Source organism: Leptosomus discolor, chromosome 9, assembly GCF_034619465.1.
Source record: "Leptosomus discolor isolate bLepDis1 chromosome 9, bLepDis1.hap2, whole genome shotgun sequence".
Taxonomy (NCBI): Eukaryota; Metazoa; Chordata; class Aves; order Leptosomiformes; family Leptosomidae; genus Leptosomus; species Leptosomus discolor.
In genome coordinates this window covers 20,804,558-20,824,246 of record NC_141399.1, presented here as the reverse complement: position 1 = coordinate 20,824,246, position 19,689 = coordinate 20,804,558, and the positions used below count along the sequence as shown (strand labels likewise).

General features: G+C 41.3%; 1 protein-coding gene across 1 annotated transcript; it reads right to left on the bottom strand.

The window, feature by feature from the left end:
- Positions 1-3,808: 3,808 nt before the first annotated feature.
- On the bottom strand, positions 3,809-17,027 carry ATRIP (ATR interacting protein). The gene is given in 13 exon segments (XM_086470149.1): positions 3,809-4,533; positions 5,857-6,106; positions 6,362-6,445; positions 7,354-7,445; positions 8,054-8,196; positions 8,804-9,523; positions 10,671-10,800; positions 11,611-11,706; positions 13,077-13,237; positions 13,512-13,627; positions 14,265-14,435; positions 15,769-15,851; positions 17,019-17,027. Coding segments are annotated over 12 exon segments (2,091 nt in total). The 5' UTR covers positions 15,829-15,851; positions 17,019-17,027; the 3' UTR covers positions 3,809-4,465.
- Between the last annotated feature and the right edge of the window lie 2,662 nt (positions 17,028-19,689).

Sequence of the window (19,689 nt, the reverse complement as noted above, 5' to 3'; positions counted from 1 at the left end):
TTCAAGAAGGAAGTCTTAAGGGCGCAGGAACAGGCTGTCCCTGTGTGCCAGAAGACAAACTGGTGGGGAAGATGACCGGCCTGGCTGAACAGGGAGCTTTTCCTTGAACTCGGGGAAAAAAGGAGAGTTTACCACTTTTGGAAGAAGGGGCAGGTAACTCAAGAAGAGTATAGGGAGCTTGTTAGGTCATGGAGAGGGAAAATTAGAGAGGCAAAAGCCCAACTAGAACTGAGGCTGGTCACTCCCATGAGAGACGACAAAAAATGTTTCTACAAATACGTTAACAACAAAAAGAGAGCCAAGGAGAATCTCTATCCTCTATTGGATCTGAGGGGAATATTTTCACCAAGGATGAGGAAAAGGCTGAGGCACTTAATGCCTTCTTTGCCTCAGTCTTTAATAGTCAGACAAGCAATCCGCAAGGTAATCAGCCCCCTGAGCTGGAAGATGGGGACTGAGAGCAGAATAAACCCCCTGTAATTCAGGAGGAATCAGTTAAAGACCTGCTTTGCCACCTGGACATCCACAAGTCTATGGGGCCAGATGGGATCCACCTGAGAGTACTGAGGGAGCTAGCCAAACCACTTTCCATAATTTATCAGAAGTCCTGGTCAACAGGGGAGGTCCCAGACGACTGGAGTCCTGCCAATGTGACACCCATCTACAAGAAGGGCTGGAAGGAGGATCTGAGGAACCACAGGCCAGTCAGCCTGACCTTGGTGCTGGGGAAGGTTATGGAACGGTTCATCTTGAGGGAATGTGCAGGACAACCAGGGACTCAGGCCCAGCCAGCATGGGTTCATGAAGGGCAGGTCCTGCTTATGACCAGGTGACTCGCCTAGTCGATGATGGGAAGGCTGTGGATGTCATCCACCTGGACTTTACTAAAGCCTTTCACACTGTCTCCCACAGCATTCTCCTAAGAAAGCTGGTGGCTCATGGCCTAGACAGGTGTACGCTGAGCTAGGTTAAAAACTGGCTGGATGGCTGAGCACAGGGAGTGGTGGTGAATGGAGTTCAATCCAGCTGGCAGCCGGTCACAAGCAGATGTTCCCCAGGGCTCAGTATTGGGACCAGTGTTGTTTAACATCTTTATCAATGATCTGGATGAGGGGATCGAGTGCATCTTCAGTAAGTTTGCAGATGACACTAAATTGGGTGGGAGTGTTGATCTGCTCGACGGTAGAGAGGCTCTGCAGAGGGATCTGGACAGGCTGGATTGATGGGCTGAGGCCAATGCTATGAGGTTCAACAAGGCCAAGTGCCCAGTCCTGCACTTGGGTCACGACAACCCCATACAGTGCTACAGGCTTGGGGAAGAGCATCTGGAAAGCTGCCCAGCGGAGAAGGACCCGGGGGTGCTGGTCGACAGCTGTCTGAACATGAGCCAGCAGTGTGCCCAGGTGGCCAAGGAGGCCAACAGCATCCTGGCCTGTATCAGAAACAGTGGGGCCAGCAGTAGGGGAGTGATCGTGCCCCTGTACTTGGCTGCTGACTGAGGAATGTGATAATCATGCATAGAACATGACTAGTGTTTTTTGTTGTTGCTCAATACTTCATTATTCAGTTCTGTGATTGTGCTTGATGCCAGAGTAAGTTCCTTTTTTCAGTTAATAGAGAGGCACAGCTTATCTATAACATGTTGGGAAAACCTTAACTGGCCTTAAAAAAAAGGCTGCTATTCTGTGAATTCTTCAGGGAGGTCTGATGAGAACAGCCTGAGTGCTGTTATTTTTAGGTAATGAAGACAGTAAACCAGTAGCCCCTTAATCTGTAAAAACTGCTTCAGTTTTTTTCAGGGGATGATCAGCTGTTGCATACAGGATTGGATCTCTAATCCCAAAATAGTGTAAAAAGGGAATTACTGACGGTCAGTATAACCTTGCAATAATCCTGACAAAAGATGGTCACTGTAAATGACTTGGCAAATAATGAATTACCACCCTTCTGTAAGTATACCTATGTCTGCCTTTTCTCTTTAGGAGTGCAGACTCATTTTTCCTTGGGAGCGTAAACTCTTCAGTTGCAGAAAATGCCTTTCTTTTTAAAAAGCTACAGTTTAATTTCATAATACTGTGATGTTACTATCATTTCCACTGGTGAAGTTGTAGGGTTTTGAGTTTGTTTATTTGCATATAGCCTAGGCTATACCACTTATAAGTGGGAAGATGTAATGTACATGTTTGGGTGTTGTCTGTTAGACTGTGTGCATGCACAGGAGGGGATGCAGTGCCAGGAGAGACTGGTTAGGGCTATTTTCCTAGCATTCTTTTCCACAGATAACACTTCTGTTTATATAGTTTGGCGGTAATAAACTTCTCCCTTTCACTAAGTAGCTGTACACATGCCCTTTAAATGAGGCAAGGAATTTTTTTAACAAGTTTGTATAACTGAATTGCTTCAACAATTTGGAATTCCTTAACTGTTTTTTGTCCAAACTCCTCTTAACAGTTCATTTGGTCTATTCATCCAAAGGGGTTTAAATGCATCTTACCTCTATAAACTCAAATCATATTTGGAGAAATTAGCTGGCAAGAACAGCACAGACCAGTTGAAAAGTGATGGCAGGTCAGTGCATTTTGGGATATTGTGACTATGATATCTTTGTTAGCACAGCTCTAAGTTTGCTACTCACAGCAGACTAACTGCCAGATACTGCTTTACCACTGCTCATGCTCATAGGGCTATTTTTAGAGTTATCTTAATGTTTAGTTTGGTTTTGAGTAAGGAAGAGGCTTTTACCATTCTCAGCCTCTTCTCTCTAATCCTAAAGGCCAGGAAGTGCTGTGTTTTGTGTGTGTGGTTTGTGGGGTTTTTTGTTGTTTTTGGTTTTACGTGGACAAGCCAAATGGTTTTATGTCATGCTGAAACTTCTGTAGTGTGTTTTGTCCAGTGCCTGGTGGCAGTTCTAGGCTTACCATGCAAGCATACACTGACTCAGGTGGCTTTGCTGTTATGTGCCTGTGCATCCTTCCTTGCTCCATTTAAGCAGGAAAATGGCAGTTCTCCAGCTGCTACAAGGAACCTCAAACCTGTTACTGAGAGGCGCAGTTGGCAGCTTGTGTTTTACAGAAGCAAACAGGCCATATCTGGTGGAGCTCTGCCAGCTGTTGCTCAAAGGAGGACGCTTAGCCTTAGGCTGTATTATGGGGGGAAGGAGTGAAGCTTTGGCCCTAGGGAGATACTGCATTATTACACTAGTTATTCCTGTATAGCAGTTACTGGGAAAGTTCTCTTCAAAAGCAAAAGCCAAGCCAAGAGCTTGTTCAGCACACTGGAGTGGGGCTCTTTGCCCAGGCACACCAGGGTGGGACTCGACCTCTCTGGGTTATGACCAGAAAACTGGATGTTTCCCAATTTTCCACAAGCTTCCTTCCCACTGTAGTACTGTCTCTCTTCTTCCTCCTGGTCCCTGGAGCCAAGCTTGTTCTGAATCAAGTATCTGTCAAAGAAAATATGAAAAAAGCTTTCCACATTATTTAAAAATACAAACCTGTGAGGCTCACTTTAGTACCATTCACACATCCCTTTTTAGAGTCTAAGGTTCAGCTGATACCTGCAGCTGAGTATGACAGCTGATAATCATACACACTTGAAAGGGTACAGCAATAGTTCTTCCTCCCATCTTCAGTGCTGTATCCTAGCAATGAGATGCTCCTTCTTCTTTACTGCAGCACCTATCCAGATACTACAACCAAAAAAACCCATCATTCTGCACACATTTAAATATCCTTCTCTCACACAGGAAGATAGAATGCTCTCCTCATCGTTACCATCTTAACTCTTCTAAGGTAACCTTTTAAAAAAGTAAGTTCTAGTATTTTTTTTTATTTTGGCATCTCAATAGGTGCACTTTCAGCACATTCATGAAATTGAGAAAAATTAGTGAAACTCAGATGATCATTCCAGGCCTTTGAATTTCTTGCTCAGAACTGAACTGCCAACTATTATTTCTAGAACAGTTTTTAAAATCACAGTAAACTGTTTACTAATATCAACATGAAAATTTTGGAAGACAAGAAAGTGTCACAGCTGCAAAAGAAACAAATGTGTTCAGAAGACTTTCATATCAACGCAGTGATCACAAACATCTTGGCACATTCAGCATCATATTCAGCTGCAGTCACAGTAAAATTAATAACACAGAGTGAGCTTACATTCCATTCACTGCAGTTTCGTAAAGGATGAAATTCATAAACAAAACCAGTCATAAGCCATTGAATGGTTCTGCACAGCAAAACAATACATTGCAGTATAGTTTTTACATCAAAACGTCTTTGCTTTCAACTACATTTAGATGGCACTTAAATAACATAATCACAACAATGTGTCTTAGTTGTGCTGCATTTAAGTTCAACCTTTAGATTATCATTTACTAAAACAGATTATTTAAATTTCAGATTTACACTGGCAATGATTATGATGATTTAGTTGAGGAAGGACAGAGATCTTTGCTAGATGTTATCTAGCTGGAGTCCATTCCTTAGTCTTCTGCTTCTGGCTCAGGAGGATACAATTCATCCAAAGTCAGCTCTGCAACAACAAAAAATCATGTTTCAGAGAGTCATTTTTCTACTTGATATAGTATAATTATAGCTGGGACCTGTTTGCATTTTAAAACATACTGAGTGTAGAAAGCTACAGCAAATATCCTTTTTCAAGGTTCCATGCAAACAGGTCTTTAAATACATGTGTTTTGTCACACAAACTTCTCCCCTTTTTCTTTAATGCCTTTGTAGGCATTAGAGAGAACTATCTTGGGCAGTCAGTTAAATTTAGCAATTAATGGAAAAACAGTAAGTGGCACAACTAGTTCTGACTACTTATTAAGTTTAAAACCTCTTTTTTGTTAACTGATTTTAAAAAGGCACTAGGACAAAAGCATAGTATTTTTGTGTTTTAAAGGGAGAGCCTGAATGCTAACTACAGGTTTACAAGCACACATGTGCACAACCATCCCCAACATCGCAAGCTGTTACACTGTATTGGTCCACTCCCAGGCCTAACTAGACAAAGTGTTAGGCAAAGCTCTAGAAAACCTTGAGACACTCTAAGCAATCAGAGTAGAATAAATACATGGCACACTGTTTAGCATCTCCTGAAAAGTCACTGTAACTAATAGCAGCATGCTTGCATGACCTGCCTTACTGATGCAATACCTACACCAACAATGAAGGCTTTATCGCTCTGGCTCTGAATAAGACCAGATGCCTTGTCTGATATCTTGTAGCAAACCCCATACTGACATAAGAGCACAGTCTACAACAGGCACGTAAACAATGCCATGACTGAACAAAGAAATGGCATCATGCTACAAGGAGGAGAGGCAATTTCATGAGATTAACTCTCTCTAGGAAACAGACATCAGAAGTGTGCAAAGCAAGGGGCAAGTCCTGATGGACATGGGCTAGAGAAGCTTTTGGAGTAATAAAGGAAGGTTGGGGATAGAAGAGGAAGAAGAAAGATGTTAAGAATGCAGGGAAAAAAACAAACCAACCAATGCAGAAAGAAGGTGTAATGCTAGTTGGAGACTTTGAACAGTGAATTTTTTTTTTTTTTTTTAAATAAGCTACCATATAATGCAGATTGTGCTGGAGTATAGGATTTTGTTTGATCAGATAATAGGGCCCTATTTCTATGGAGAGAACAAGATAAAACTATTCAAGAAGAGTAGTAGTGATTGAGTATAAAGAATACTGAGAAGCACTAGACTAGGGACTGCCTTCAGGGGTCTGAGCAACAAACATCCATGGTATTTGGTACATGGTACTTGTTAAATGAAGAAAGGGACAGAAGTGGAATTTCTATTTCTACAGCATGGAAAAAAGCCAACATTATAATCTGACTTGTTTTTACCTTCACAGGCACTCAATTTTTGAGTCTTTTTGAGAATGGCTCTTATGCCTGGCATGGCTTGGTCATATTGATGGAGAACTTCCAAACAGTGTTCGTGAAACAGTTTATCTTTCTGAGATAGGCTGTGTAAGAGTAAAACAGCATCCCGTAAAAACTGAATAATTTGTTCCTTATATGCACATGAGCTGTTCTCAGATCTTCTAATCTTCATCCACTGTCTATGTAACATTATGATTAGTGCCTTAACCACCTGGAAGAAGAAAAAAAGTAAAATTGTAGTAGCAGAAAACTTATTTCATTATGAACTTTACTGATTAATCTCTTCAAACTTCCAAATTTCAGACTATTTTCTAGCAAGCAAAAGCAAGCTCCTAGAAAGTGGCATCCCTTAAGTACAGTAGTATGCTTCTGATTCATTGTAGCTAAAAAAAGGGCAAAAAGCTATTTCAGCATTGAGTACCTTTAAGTTCTCAGTAGATTAAACTCAGCCATTGTAGTGACGTACCTCAAGATTGCATTGGCAGTCAGTACCAGGTAATAAAACTGTTGGACTGGAACACTGCATACACCTTGTCAGGAGTCTCACTGTCTATTACAAAACCACACAGATTGCATTATAGTGAGTACTAGGGTTCTGCAGAATTATCAAACAATTAAGCTGCAAATAAAGGAAGGCAGAATGATATTTCACTACTGGTTTCAAATGTTCTTGTTTTTTTTTTTCTCTGAACAGTTGATCTTTTTTACCCCAAAAAATCGTTAAAGTTTCTTCCCTGTAAAACTTTACAGATATAGAATTTGCCTTGCACAGAAATCCTTTCAGCTTTCCGATGAGAAAGGCTAATGAGGTGATGTGGGCTTAATTCACTGCATACAAATAATATGTTTACACTTAATATAACAGTGTAGGTAGGGTGATAAAGAAAATGGTTCAAAATTCTTTCAAATGAGAGCAGAAGCAGAGCTAATAGTAGAACGTCAAACAATTCACCCCTGTCAGTACAAACAATGCAAGTTAAGTTCAAATGCTATTCTTCCTATCTATAATCATGACTACTATACAGCAAGACAGCATTTCCACTGAATACAATGAATAGAACCCTAAGTCACTACTTTTATATGTAATAACTCCTAAGATACAGTTCAGAATTAATGAATACAATCAAATTGGATCTTGCTTCCTTTTACTCCTCTATCAATCTAAAAGCAAAATGAAGCTTACTGTTGAACATTCACAGCCATCCTAGGATCTTTCTTGCCTTTTCAGTAACTTAACTATGACTATTATCACTGATGTTCTTTCTAAGAATAGTTACTGATTCAGTCTCAAGCACCTACGCTTAAAAATCAATGTAATCCTTACTGCAAGCAAATACTTTCAGTGTTCTATTTCAGATGGAGAAAGAACTTGGTTTTGGACAATGTGTGCATTGCCCTGCTCCTCCCACTCCCCCAACTGGAAATAGCAAGAAAAAGCACAGAAACAGCTGTGGTTACCTCTTCTTCCAGCTGAAGCCAAAGCATTTCAGATGCCGATTTATCTGGTCTTGATGTAATATACATGTACAGTGCAAGAAGAAGGCAGGTGTCTGAAACGGAGATAACATTGTTCTTTTCCCAACTAGTCAATTGTTTAGGACAAAAATTAGTTTTGTTGCACAAGGAAACATTTCAGAAAACACATAGAGTGCTATCCTGGGACTCATGATCCAGGCTTGGCTTCTTCCTTTACTTCAGACCTCTAAGCAGTGCTGAAGAAACTAGTTTCCCTGAACTTTATATGTGCATTTGTGGCAATACTGTCCTACTTCATTCATAAGGAACTGGACAAAGACTATTTGTCACACAGAGTACTGGAATCCCTAAACTCAACAGTGTCATGAGCACAGAGAAATTTAACTTCAAGAATTCTCAAAAGCCCTTTTTTCCTCATCAACCATTATAATAAACATTAATCTGGAAAGTAGTTTTAAAAATCCACATGGGTATCAAAAGCACTGTACGTAGAAAGACAAGACAAAATACTCTTCAAACAATAACTGAAACACTGCACCTGAAAACAAGTTTTCAGGTAACATAGCAGGCTTTTTGCCTTTTGGGGTTTTAACACCTTGGAGCAAGGCCTGTTTGCATTACATTTAGTTATGCTCACAAACATTCAGCTGGTATCAGTTCTCTCTGTTGTGCAGTCTGTTACCTGAATGAGAACAAAGCTGAGCAACCAACATGTGGTGTTGAGAAAGAATAGTCAACAGTCTCACGGTCAAAAGGACAGCAGGCAAAGGGGTCTCTGGACACAGACAATGGAGCAGTATCTGTCTACTTAGTAAGTGCTGAAAACTTAAAAAAAAAAAACAAACCAAACCCGGTTAGAAATGTGAAATGCACCAGCAAGTTGAAAATACACTATTTCTTGTACAGAGCATCGTAATTTGTGCCTTTTTAGCCATTCAAAACATACGTGATCTCAACTTTGTGTCATAAGTACAAAGTATACTGAAAAACATACTCAATACATTTGGCAGTCAGTCTGCAATTCATACTGTGGTCGTGTACCATTAGCAGATGAAATGCCTCATTTTTGAAAGTGGCATTTTACCTACTAGAATGAGACCCTGGGCTTTCATTCCTTACGTATCTCCCAGCAATTGCAAAAAGCCCCAAATGAAGGTTATAGATACTCTGATCAACTGCATAGCCAATGAGGCAACAGCATCTGCTTCATATAAACATCATAAGCAAATCTTGTTACTGATTGGGGGCAGTTATCACATTCATTAGCGGCAAAGGCAGTAGCAAGATCCTCAGCTCCTTCTCAAAAGTGATCTGGCAAATGTGATACTCTCATACATGTCAAAACTTCTACTGTCATCTGCACAAATTGGTTTCAACAGACAAAACTGCTAAACAACAGTGTGAAATAATTTTAAAGCTATTACTAACTTACTTTGTTAGCAAGTCCATTGTTGAATTTTCAGCTAATTTCACCAAAACTTTGAGGCTTTGGTTCAGTATACTATCCGTCTGGGAGCCTCTTGCAGCAGAAAAAGCTAAAACCTGAAGTAGCTTTTTAAACAAAGAATGTTGAGCTTCATTGTTACTGGGAGCATCCTGTGGAGCTACAGGCAGCCCTGCTTGTGTCCTGGTATCTTCCTTATTATCACACAACACATTTTTGTCCATCTTGGAAACCCGTTTATCTCCGGCAGCAGAACTTTTTTCCACTTCAGCAGACAGCAATGTGTGGACAACATCCCAGCTATAAAATGCCAAATAATAAAGAATACCCAGTGATATAACTGTAGTTTCTTCAAGAGACAACCTGAAGTCCTCCTTACTTGACACTATACTAGTGTTGGTTCTGGAAGAAACAGCCGAATGGTTTCCACAAGAACCATTTACTGGCTTGTCCGCCAGTTGTACCGCTTGACAGTATGCACCAATATGGTGTTCTACCAATGGCAAGAGATGCACAGCGCCTCGGATCTTGCAGCGTGTGAGGTACAAGAACTCTCTCTGGCTTTCTCTTGGGCTTGCTTCAGATAATCCTTCGTCCATAGCAATCAAATTCAATCCTGTTATTGCAAGTTTTTGAGCTTCTCGCAGGGATACAAGAGCAGCAATTTCTTCTTGAGTTGTCTTGCTGCTGGGTACTTGTGTGGACTTCCTATCCAAATAAAATGAGAAGACAGAAAATGCTTCAGAAGAAAAGGCAGAGAACATAGTTGAAATCTGAGGTATCCATATTCTGAATCAAATAATAGAAAGGCTAGAATAATAAGAGATGTCTGTTCCCAAACAAAAACGTAAATTGGGGGGAAAAAATCCTACTCCTTGACACCTGCATGGAAGAGCAATTTCAAAGCACTCCTAGGTCTTGTGAAAGTAGACAGAGCTTACAACTGAGTAACTTCAGCAGCTCACCATAAGCCATTGTCTGAAACTACATTTCATGCTTTTGATAACCTGTCATATATTATCTTCCCCTGATGTTACTTGGCAGCTTCTGGGAAGAACAAGTATCTGTACATTACTGATCTGCAGAGGCCTTTAAAGGACTACAAGAACAATAAAAAATTATTGTCTTGGACAGAGATGAGAGAGGAGTTCAGCTATTAACTAGTCAAACTGCAGCTACAAAGGCCAAATGCACCACCTCTACTTGCATAAATGGCAAGTGCAAAGAGACATAAGCCTTGCTGGGAACCCACATAATAACGTATGAGAAAAGCAGGGGTTTTTCAGGAGCTACCGTCCAGTTCTTTAAAGTGAAAAACTATTATAATTTATTTCCAATATTCATATTTAAAATGCTTTACTGGTCACTATAAATGTATCTTGGAAAATTGCACATAAATCGTACATTACAAATTGAACAGTGTAGACTTTGAAGATATAAAGCCTGCTGTTCTTTTGATCACATTTTCATCATTTCCTTCCCTCTTAACTCATGATCATGTTTATATGCTTCCCTCATTTATGTCCTGAAGTGGTTAACAACAGCAGCTGCTAACAACAGTCACTCCCAGGTTTTATAAAACATGTTTCTGTGCCTTCCCTTAATATCCTAATATATAATTAACCGAGTTTATCTCTTAAGTGTTATTCCACTGTTTAGTATCGATGATAGCCAAAGATTAAAAACCAAGGATGCAGAATGATGTTCCAATTTTGCATTAAATTGCCTAAACAAAACAGCATTTAACACAAGGAATGAGCTATCCTACATGAATAAACATTTCTTAGTATAGAGAATGCTGCTATACCGGGACTATGTCAGATACAGTTCAACAAAAAAACCCACACAAACTTACATATCCAAACAGTTAGGCTGCAATACAGCTCCAGGTAGAGGCTCAGAGTTACTGCTAAGAAGATGGCAGAGTCCTAGTAATGACCCAGGGACAATGGGCTGCTTCATCAGTGCATTTAGTAAGATAGAACCTGAAAGGACACATAATTGTCTTTGGAGTAGCTTTACCATATAAACTGCAACATCAATAACAACAAAGAATTAATATTTCAAAAGATTAGCCCTATTTATAGTGCTCTCAACATCAAAATACTTTTTTCATTACAAATCTTCTTTCTCCACAAGTGAATGATTTTCAGAAATATTAAATTAAGGTATTATTTAAATATTAACCAAATTATATTTAGAGATATTTTAATTACAATCCCATATTAGCAAAATAGCTTAAGCCAAATGATCGTACATCCCAACTATCCAGATGACTTGCCCTCCACGCTCCAGTCCAGACATGAAAATTATGTGATATAATTCTATTCTGAATTGGAAACAAAATAGTACCCTGAAGGCTTCCTGGTGCTAACTGTTATAAACGTTGCTTTATTGTTTTTACCTTCATTCAAAAAACCCCACAAAACAGTATATTTTTCCTGTTCTTTTATCAGTTTACAATGAAAAGCACAATATATTAATACTGAAAGAGCTGGCTTTGTAATAAGACACCTTTTGATCCATATCCTTCCATAAAGCAAAACTCAGGCAAACTTTTTTCTTGAACAGAATAATAATGTAGGAACATTGTTAGGATACCAGACAGTAATATAATTGGAAATGTTTTGCTGCAAGAATCACAATATTCAAAGCAAAAAGCGACTAGCTGAAAAGCGCTATTCTGTGCAGTGGCATTGTACGTAGTGGGCTCCTCAGCACGATGCTGTTTAGCAAAGGCATTGAGCTGTTCCTCAGAAATGCTCACTATTTCTGTATTAACAAAATCAAGTTACCTTGTACATTTTGTTTAGGTACAGAGTTGTAGGAACCGTTTTTTCCCATTCCTTCATGCTTCATGGATAAAACTTCAGAATGAGTTATTTTACTGTCTAAAACAAACAGTAATTATGAGTCTAATGAGAACTACGTTGCTTATATGTCTGTACCCACCCTTTACACACATTGTCAGCCACAGCTATTACATAGTAAGTAAACAGACAGTAGACCAGTAAAAAACATTTGTCTTGCATAACTCAGGTATGTTAAACAATAGGTAAGAGCTCTGATGCAAGTAGAATTCTCCCCAGAATAAACTATAAAGTGAGTAAAATTTTACCTTTATTGTCAGATGTTCCAGGTTGTTCAGTGCTATTGCTCTCAACTTTTTTTAGAAAAAAACAATACTTTAAGTTGAACTCCCACTACTAGCAGAGATTTACATTATTGTTAGTTAAAAATCAACATGAAATTCTTTAAAAAAATAAAAAATTAAAATTGAGCATTTCATTATCTTTCAGTCATCCGTACATGTCACAATTACTAGCCTAACTGAAGCCAAAAGCCTTGCAGGGTTCAGAAGACAAATAATCAAGTGTGTTTCTCAAATAGGCATATTGAGTGTTGTTACCATAACTAACGGTCAGGAGGCTGAAAAATAGCAATACTAATGCTTTAAGGCTACTGTATTTCTCTTTTTGATGGAGTTCATATTGCCCATACAGTTTCAGACTGAATACTGTAACTGACAGTAACATCTCAGGTTTTTCATGTCTCTTCCTGTAAGGATTAGTTGAGGATATCTAAATTTCTTCCATTTCTTATTTCCTACTGGAAACATGGCAGTTGACTGCTATAAAAACCCACCATTTTTGTTTGATATTATAGCAGTCTTCAAATACATGCATATATTAATTTCCTAAACTTTACTCAATAGTTTCAAGATACAATCTTGTGAGAATTACTGCCCTACAAATAAAAGCGTAAACGAGCACACTATTTCAGTTGCTTCTTTCAATATAGCTAAATATGTACACTTTAAAATAAAATCCCCAAAAAGGCCAGCTTTAAAGCCAAAGCCACAAGGACCCAAAAAATGCATTAGCTGACAAGCAGACCAATTCAAGAGATAGGCAAATTATTTCCTGTTCTTTATTCAGTGAGAAAGGCAGATGAACAATTTGGATACTTTAGTTCATCACATCATAAAGTGAAAGTTTCCATTATGGCAAATAGCCACCTCATCATTAACACCTTGGCATCTGGTATACAGGCATTACCAAGGTATGAATTAAAATGATCTTGATGCAAATTTCAGTCATAATGCCAATTGGTATAAAATGGAAAGACTTAAGCAAAAACAAAATAAAACAAATACTTGTTTTTCTCTATGGTGAACTTACAGTCACGTAGTACAAAAATCCTTATCTAAGGCAGAATGTTCATATACAGCTTAAATGTTGCAAGTTGTATATGGGTTTACCTTCTTTGATCGAAGCAGTCAGGACAATCAAATTTCCTGAAGAATGTGATGGTCTAGTGGACGTTGCAGCATTGAAGGATTCCTTTGTAGGAAAAGATCTTTTTCCAGGCTGTGGAGAACATCCTTCTGATTTCACTTGTACTGCAAAATTCTTTTTAGGGCTAAAATAAAAATCAAACACTTAGATGAATCAGTAATTCTTTAATCTATTTACATTGATGTTTTAAAGGTACTTCATTATACACTCTTTGATCTTCTGTCACAGATACAGGGAAGGCTCCTTCTGAGTAAGCTCCATAGAGGTCAACAGACTTTTTTGGTTGTATTTTTTAAAGACAATGGAGCTAAGAGTTACATGAAGAAAGAAAACCCCTTTGATAGTTCAAGCATGTCTATTGTAAAAAGGAATACAAACTCATTTCCCAAAACTCCTACCTTGGTGTTAAAACTGACTGAGTAACTTGTTTATTTCTTTCACAGTTCTGAAGTCGTGTTCTTAATTCATTAATTTCTGCATCTTTGAACTGCAACTCTGACTGTAGTGACAGTAACTGAAAGAGGAATTATGAAGACAGTTTTACTGTTACTGAATAATTTAGAGGTGTTATAACTGCAGAGCAACTAGAATTACCATAAGATTTCAAGGTTACCATCTACTTACTTATTGTGAACTCTGCATAAGATCTCCATTTTTATGTATGCTAGTCCAATTAGTACTATCTTAGAACGAAGTGCCAGAAGTTCAGGCAAGAAGCATATGACTCGTTAAGACAGACCAAGTGCCACGCAGAGCATGACTACAGCGAGGTTGTTAACAGCAGAGTAAACAGGACAAAAGCAGCCACTGTCCTCTTCAGGGCTTTCAGAAAGATGACTGCAACAGGAATAGCAATCTGATCAGAGTCATAAAGCATATTCTGTCGCTTTTTTCCATTTTAAAATACATTCCAATTTTAATGCTCTTGGGATTGCTCAAAAAAAAAAAAAGCAACAAGTAAATGAAAACCTCTACCACTTGAATTTTACTCTTTCATTTTGGCAGAAGAAAACCCTCAGCAAGTTCTAGACAAGAAAATCAAAGCATACATCGTTTGGAAATTTCACAGAATTGTTCTTTGACTAGATGGTCTGTGAGTCATAAAATTAGCTTCTGCATCTGACGTGCAGGTAACTGACATATTTACAAACCTTTTTGGAGAACTCTTTTTCTTTTTCACTCAAGGTCTGAGATTTTTGCTGTTCCAATATCATGTATGATCTTCTCTGTTCCTCCATAGCATGCTCCATCTGCTGCATTGAGTCACGCAAAATTTTTATTTCTCCATTTTTAGTAAGAATTTCATCCTGCATTGCTTTCAGCTGCAAAGAGATGAATTCCATTAAAGGATGTATATAACCAAAAGTATGTACTTATATCATTATGTGGTTGAAAATTAGGTATATTTATAGTCTAGGGTGAAAAATGCTGTAACCCAGTTCAGAAATTCTGCAATATTGCTTCTAATCTTTTTCTGATTAAATAAGGCTCAGTTACTGTTTTTTTCTAACAGAATCATGAAATGACAGCAAAGGCACATCTTCATATACCATCCTGGTGTCTGTCAGAGACCATTGTCTTTCCCCTTCTCTGTGAAAAAGTATTCTAGTCACACACATCAATCATTTATTCATTGTTTAGGTGATAACAATGATAATTTAATTATAATATTTCATCTAGCATGGCAGCCAACAAGCACACTGTCCTAAGACAAGCTACCACACCCAGAACAGTATCTTCAGGACATCTGTAGTCTCTAATACTTTCTGAATAGCCATCACCCTCAGAGACAAGACTTTGGAGAGATAATAAATGAGTTGCTCAGAAAAGCATGGAGAAAAAAGCAGAAAGACACCTCTATACCACTAGGTAAAACTGTGGCTTGCCCCCATGTTGAACATGGTGTACAGGTAGGTACCAGACCTTCCAATAAAGGAGGATATAATAGAGCTGGGAAAGATTCAGGGAGCAGAGGTAAAGGTGATGAAAGCAAGGTGAATAGAGTAGGAACCTCCCATCTAGGAGAAAGCACAACTGCGAGGAAACAAAGGCGTATCGAGGTGTGAGTGCTGTGCGCAAGTTATTCCTTGTTTACTGCCAAGACTCGTCGACTGAAAATCACTAGGTGCAAAGTTCAAAATGAAATCAAAGGAGAGATTTCTTGACACAGTGTGTTGTTAAGCTACAGACCTCTTTCACACTAGAAGGTATCCAAACCCAAATACACAATCATTTTAAAAAATACACTACAGGGTATTAAATACATGTATGATATTTCTGGATCAGGAAGTACCTACATGAAATTCCAACAAAGGCTAAAAGACTATTCTGGTAAATTATTGTCATAAACTTGCTCAGGTCTTGTATTCTTCCTAAGCTGTCTGCCAAAAAACGACAGACTTGGCACAGGCATTTGTACCTTCTACTGACAAATTAGGATTTGCTAATCTGACATGACCAAGAAATAAAATATTGCTCTCACTCTTAATATTACTAGAGCTGTTTCTAGTATGATGCTTTTAATAGATCCATGGATTTCAAAGACTGTTAATCAACTTGATTAAAACTAAATACTTGGAACTGAACTTACCCCACCTTTCAGTTAGCCCTATCAAAACCCATGATACTTAGAGGGGAGGGGAAGATACTGCTAACCTTCTGTTTAATTTCTTCATGCTGTGTTTGCAGTACTTCAAACTGGAATGCATCTCTCATCAGACTATCTTCTGTACTGCTTCCTGTTACAGAAAAAAGATGAGATCTGTTATGAAGCACAGATAATGTAGGTACATCACTGATGACTTAACATTGAGATTTTGCTATTTGCCATTACATACATCTGAATACATTAATAATTATACTACAAACAGGTAAATTGCACACACTTGATCACCACAGTAACTTTTTTAGAGCTGGTGCATCAATCCTTAAAATGGGGAAGAAAGCCTCCCCCAAACATTTCTAATATCTTAAAACAGTAAGATGATTGTTTTAAGAGTCACATTTTTGGAGTCACTGTCCCTGGAGATGTTCACAAAACATGTAGATGTGGCACTCCGGGAATGGTCGTGTTGGGTTGACGGTTGGACTTGATGACCTTAGAGGTCTTTTCCAACCTAATGATTCTATGACCCGCAGTAAATGCAAGCATTGCCTCCAAGATAATTTTAGTTGATACACCCTGCACAAATAAGGGTTAACTGAAAACTTTTTGACCTGGAGAGATTACAACTGTTAGCATTGCTAAAACATACTTACAGGATTTAAGCCCCCTGTACTTAATCATGAACAAATCCCTGTATGCTTTTTCAAAGTAAATCTGAAAATCAACTGTTAATATGAGACATATTACACGTTTACAAGTGAAAGTTAATGGTTAGGGGGGAAAAAAAAATCTGGTAGCCAACGTGCAGGACCCTATAAATGATACTTAAAGCACGTTACAAGTTTATGAAACGCGTTTATTTTATGCAACAGGGGTAACATGCAGTACCAACGTAACTGGTAAGCGTCACCACACGCACTACCAGAGAACAGGTTCCCAGCTCTGTTAGTCAATGCTACGTGACTGCTTGGACGTGACTTCTTCGAACCGTAGCTAGCTCTTTGAACACTCGGCGTAGCCCCCCGGGCTCTGCTAGCCAGGCGGCACAATCGGAACAAACTCCTAGAGCAGTCACAAGCATTTTCCCCCGTAGTTTAACAGCGCAGGGCGGCCTCAGGGACCCAGGTGACAGCAACAACTGCATCGCCCATGACCCGAGACCGGACCGCCCAGGCAAACACGAACCTTGCACGGCGGAGGAGAGCCGCCGACGTCACCCCCGCTACACCGCCAGACCCCGGTGAGGCCGAGCCGCGTTTCCCTCCCCGGCGCGCCCCGAGCGCCGCGCAGGCACACTGACCTTTCAGCTTCCTCCCCGCAGCCGGGGCGCTGCCCCAGGATAGCCCTGTCGCCGCCGGCCGCTCGGCGCTGCCCGGTCCGAAGGCGCCCCACGCGTGTTTCGGAGGGCCCGCCCGCGGCGCGGCGGCGACAGCAGCCTCCTGCGACAGCGCCTGCGACGCCAGGATATCGTCGATCTCCTCCAAGTCGTCCGCCGTGAAGTCGTCGTTGTCCCCGAAGGGGTCTCCCGACCCCTCGCCGGGCCCAGCCGCCCCCGAGCTCTTGGGGCGCTTGTGGGGCGGGAAGCCGTTCTCCAGCGGAGCACCGCGGGCCGGAGGGGCGGCCCCACCTCGGCCCGGCCCGCACAGCGCCGGGCCGCTCCGCTTCCGCGGCTCAAGCGTGGGATGCGCCGCCATGGCGGCCTGCCCGGCGGGCTCGGGGGACGCACCGGAACCACTGACGGCCCCGCGGGCGGACCCCGACCGGGCCCACGCGCCGCCGGCTTCAGCTCCGCCACGCCCCCTCACGGTCTGCTCCGCGCCGCGCCGTCCACCAATCACCGGCGGGTAGAGCTTCCCTCAGACCAATGGGGCAGCCGGCGGGCCTACGGCCGTCCCCGAGGGTCCAACCCAGAGCCCGCGCGCAGAGGCGGGTTGTAAGCGTCCTGGCGATTGGCCGCGGTGACCCGCGCTGCAAGCGCCTCGCTGATTGGTCGGAGGGCGGCGCGAGGGCAGGAGCGAGCGGGGCGGCCGGGGAAGGGCAGGAAGGCTCGTCCTGTCAGCGGCGTGAGGGAAAGGCTGTCGACGTCAGACTGCTAGCAGGTGATGTCGCCGCACGTCGTGGTGCGGGTTGGCCTGCCGGTGCGGCAGCAGGCGCTAGGCTGCGCTGTGGTAGCGGTGGTACCCGGGCTTCCCGTGGTGATGGCAGGGGCAGCCCCCAGCGGGGCTGCTGTGCCCGGGTAGCAACGTCATGAGCAGCACCTGGTGATGTCACGGTGTACAGACCCTGCAGGGCAGGGTTGGTGGGCTGCTGGGAACCAGCCCGGGTGCTGGCCTGTCCCATGGCACGGCCATGCTGGTGTCCTGAGCTTTTGGGCGGCAGGATGGTGCCAGGCCAGGTGCTGGGAGGGTGGTAGTGCCACATGCTGCTGGTGCGTGCCAGTGCAGGGGCTTGGCGCTGCCAGCTGTCAGACAGGGCCCTCTCTGCTGCCTTCGCCTTCCCTGCAGACTCACGGACAGTGCTCTGGCCTCTGGCACCGGCTGACGGGGGAACCTTCCAGATACTTAGACAAACGTGGATCCTGGCTGCTGTCCTGGCAGGCCGTTGGTATTCTCAATCCTTTCTTTGTGAGGACATCCAGAGGAACACGAGACTCCAGATATGCCATAGTGGTTTTGCTTGTACCCTATGGCAATATGAGATGTGAGACTGTGTCTTTTTTTTTTTACTCAACCAACTCAATGCTTGTGAAGACTGGAAAGCACCTACCCTGATTTTCTGTTGCAGACTCAAAGGGGTGTTAGATCCTCAAAGTTGTCTTTTTTTTTTCTTCCTTTAATTGCATTAATTAGTCTGATAGACCAGTCTTAATCTAATACTTGAGACTATAGAACAGCCCATTACAAAAAAAACACTTTGCCCTGTAATATTTGCCCTCATTAATAGTGCTGCGAAAGTAGTAATCAGAGTAATTTTTCACTTCCTCCGCTAAATCATTGGCAACCGCGTTGTTTACTGGTTAAATGTTTAGTTGCTTTAGCAAAGAAAATGGGTTGTTTTCATGTGGGGTTTTTTCCAATGAAGTGGGACCATTAAGAGATAATAGTGTCAGGAAAGTGCAATATTTGCAAAAGTTCTGTACTAAAAACCTGCCGTTAATTTACTGGCATTGTTGCTTTTGTAATCATATCTTAGTCTGTTTTTAAAAGCTGTATAAAGTGGATTGAAAAATATACTTCCCAGCTGATGTGAGCTCTGTATAACTTAGTGAGGTGAGTGTGAGGTGGCAGTTATGTTGATAAACTTTTAAAGTGTAGAGTAGATAGTCTTGCAGCATATTTTTAAAGCAAGGCTAGTAACAATTTTCAGTGCTGTAAATCAGTTTACAAATCACTTGGTGGTCTTCAAGTGAAAAACGCTGTGCTGTTAGTATGATGTATTTCCAATTCTGTCAGAGAATTCTGATTTCTCTTGTTCCTTTCTCCATTTCCCTTTATGTGCAGCAAACCTAAATTATTACTAGATTGTCACTTGCTTTATCTATGTACTGCTCTGGCCTAAGCAGCAGTAGACTGTGATCAGCCAGTGAGGTCAAAAGAAAGCCCCGAGGGTGAGTGTTCTCAGCTGTGCTATCTCACCCCAGCTTCTCCACTACAGGGACGGTAGCTGATCCCTCTGAACCTCAGCAGACAGGGCAGCTGCATCTAGTCTGCATAGTGCCCATAAAAGGGGCAGCCTCAGAGGGACTAAGTGCTTGTAACACTTCCGTTCTGAGGTGCTGTCTTAAGATTTTGTTTGTCTGAGGAGTTGTGTTTTATTAATGGGTAGGGAAATTATGGAGATATTTGATCCTTAGGTCATTGAAAATACCACTATTTGTGTTTGGGATTTTTTTTTTTTTCTGTAGTGGGAATGGTGACATAGTACTTGTCTTTGTAGTCTAGTAGTAAAGAGAAGTTAGCTCTTTATTTTAA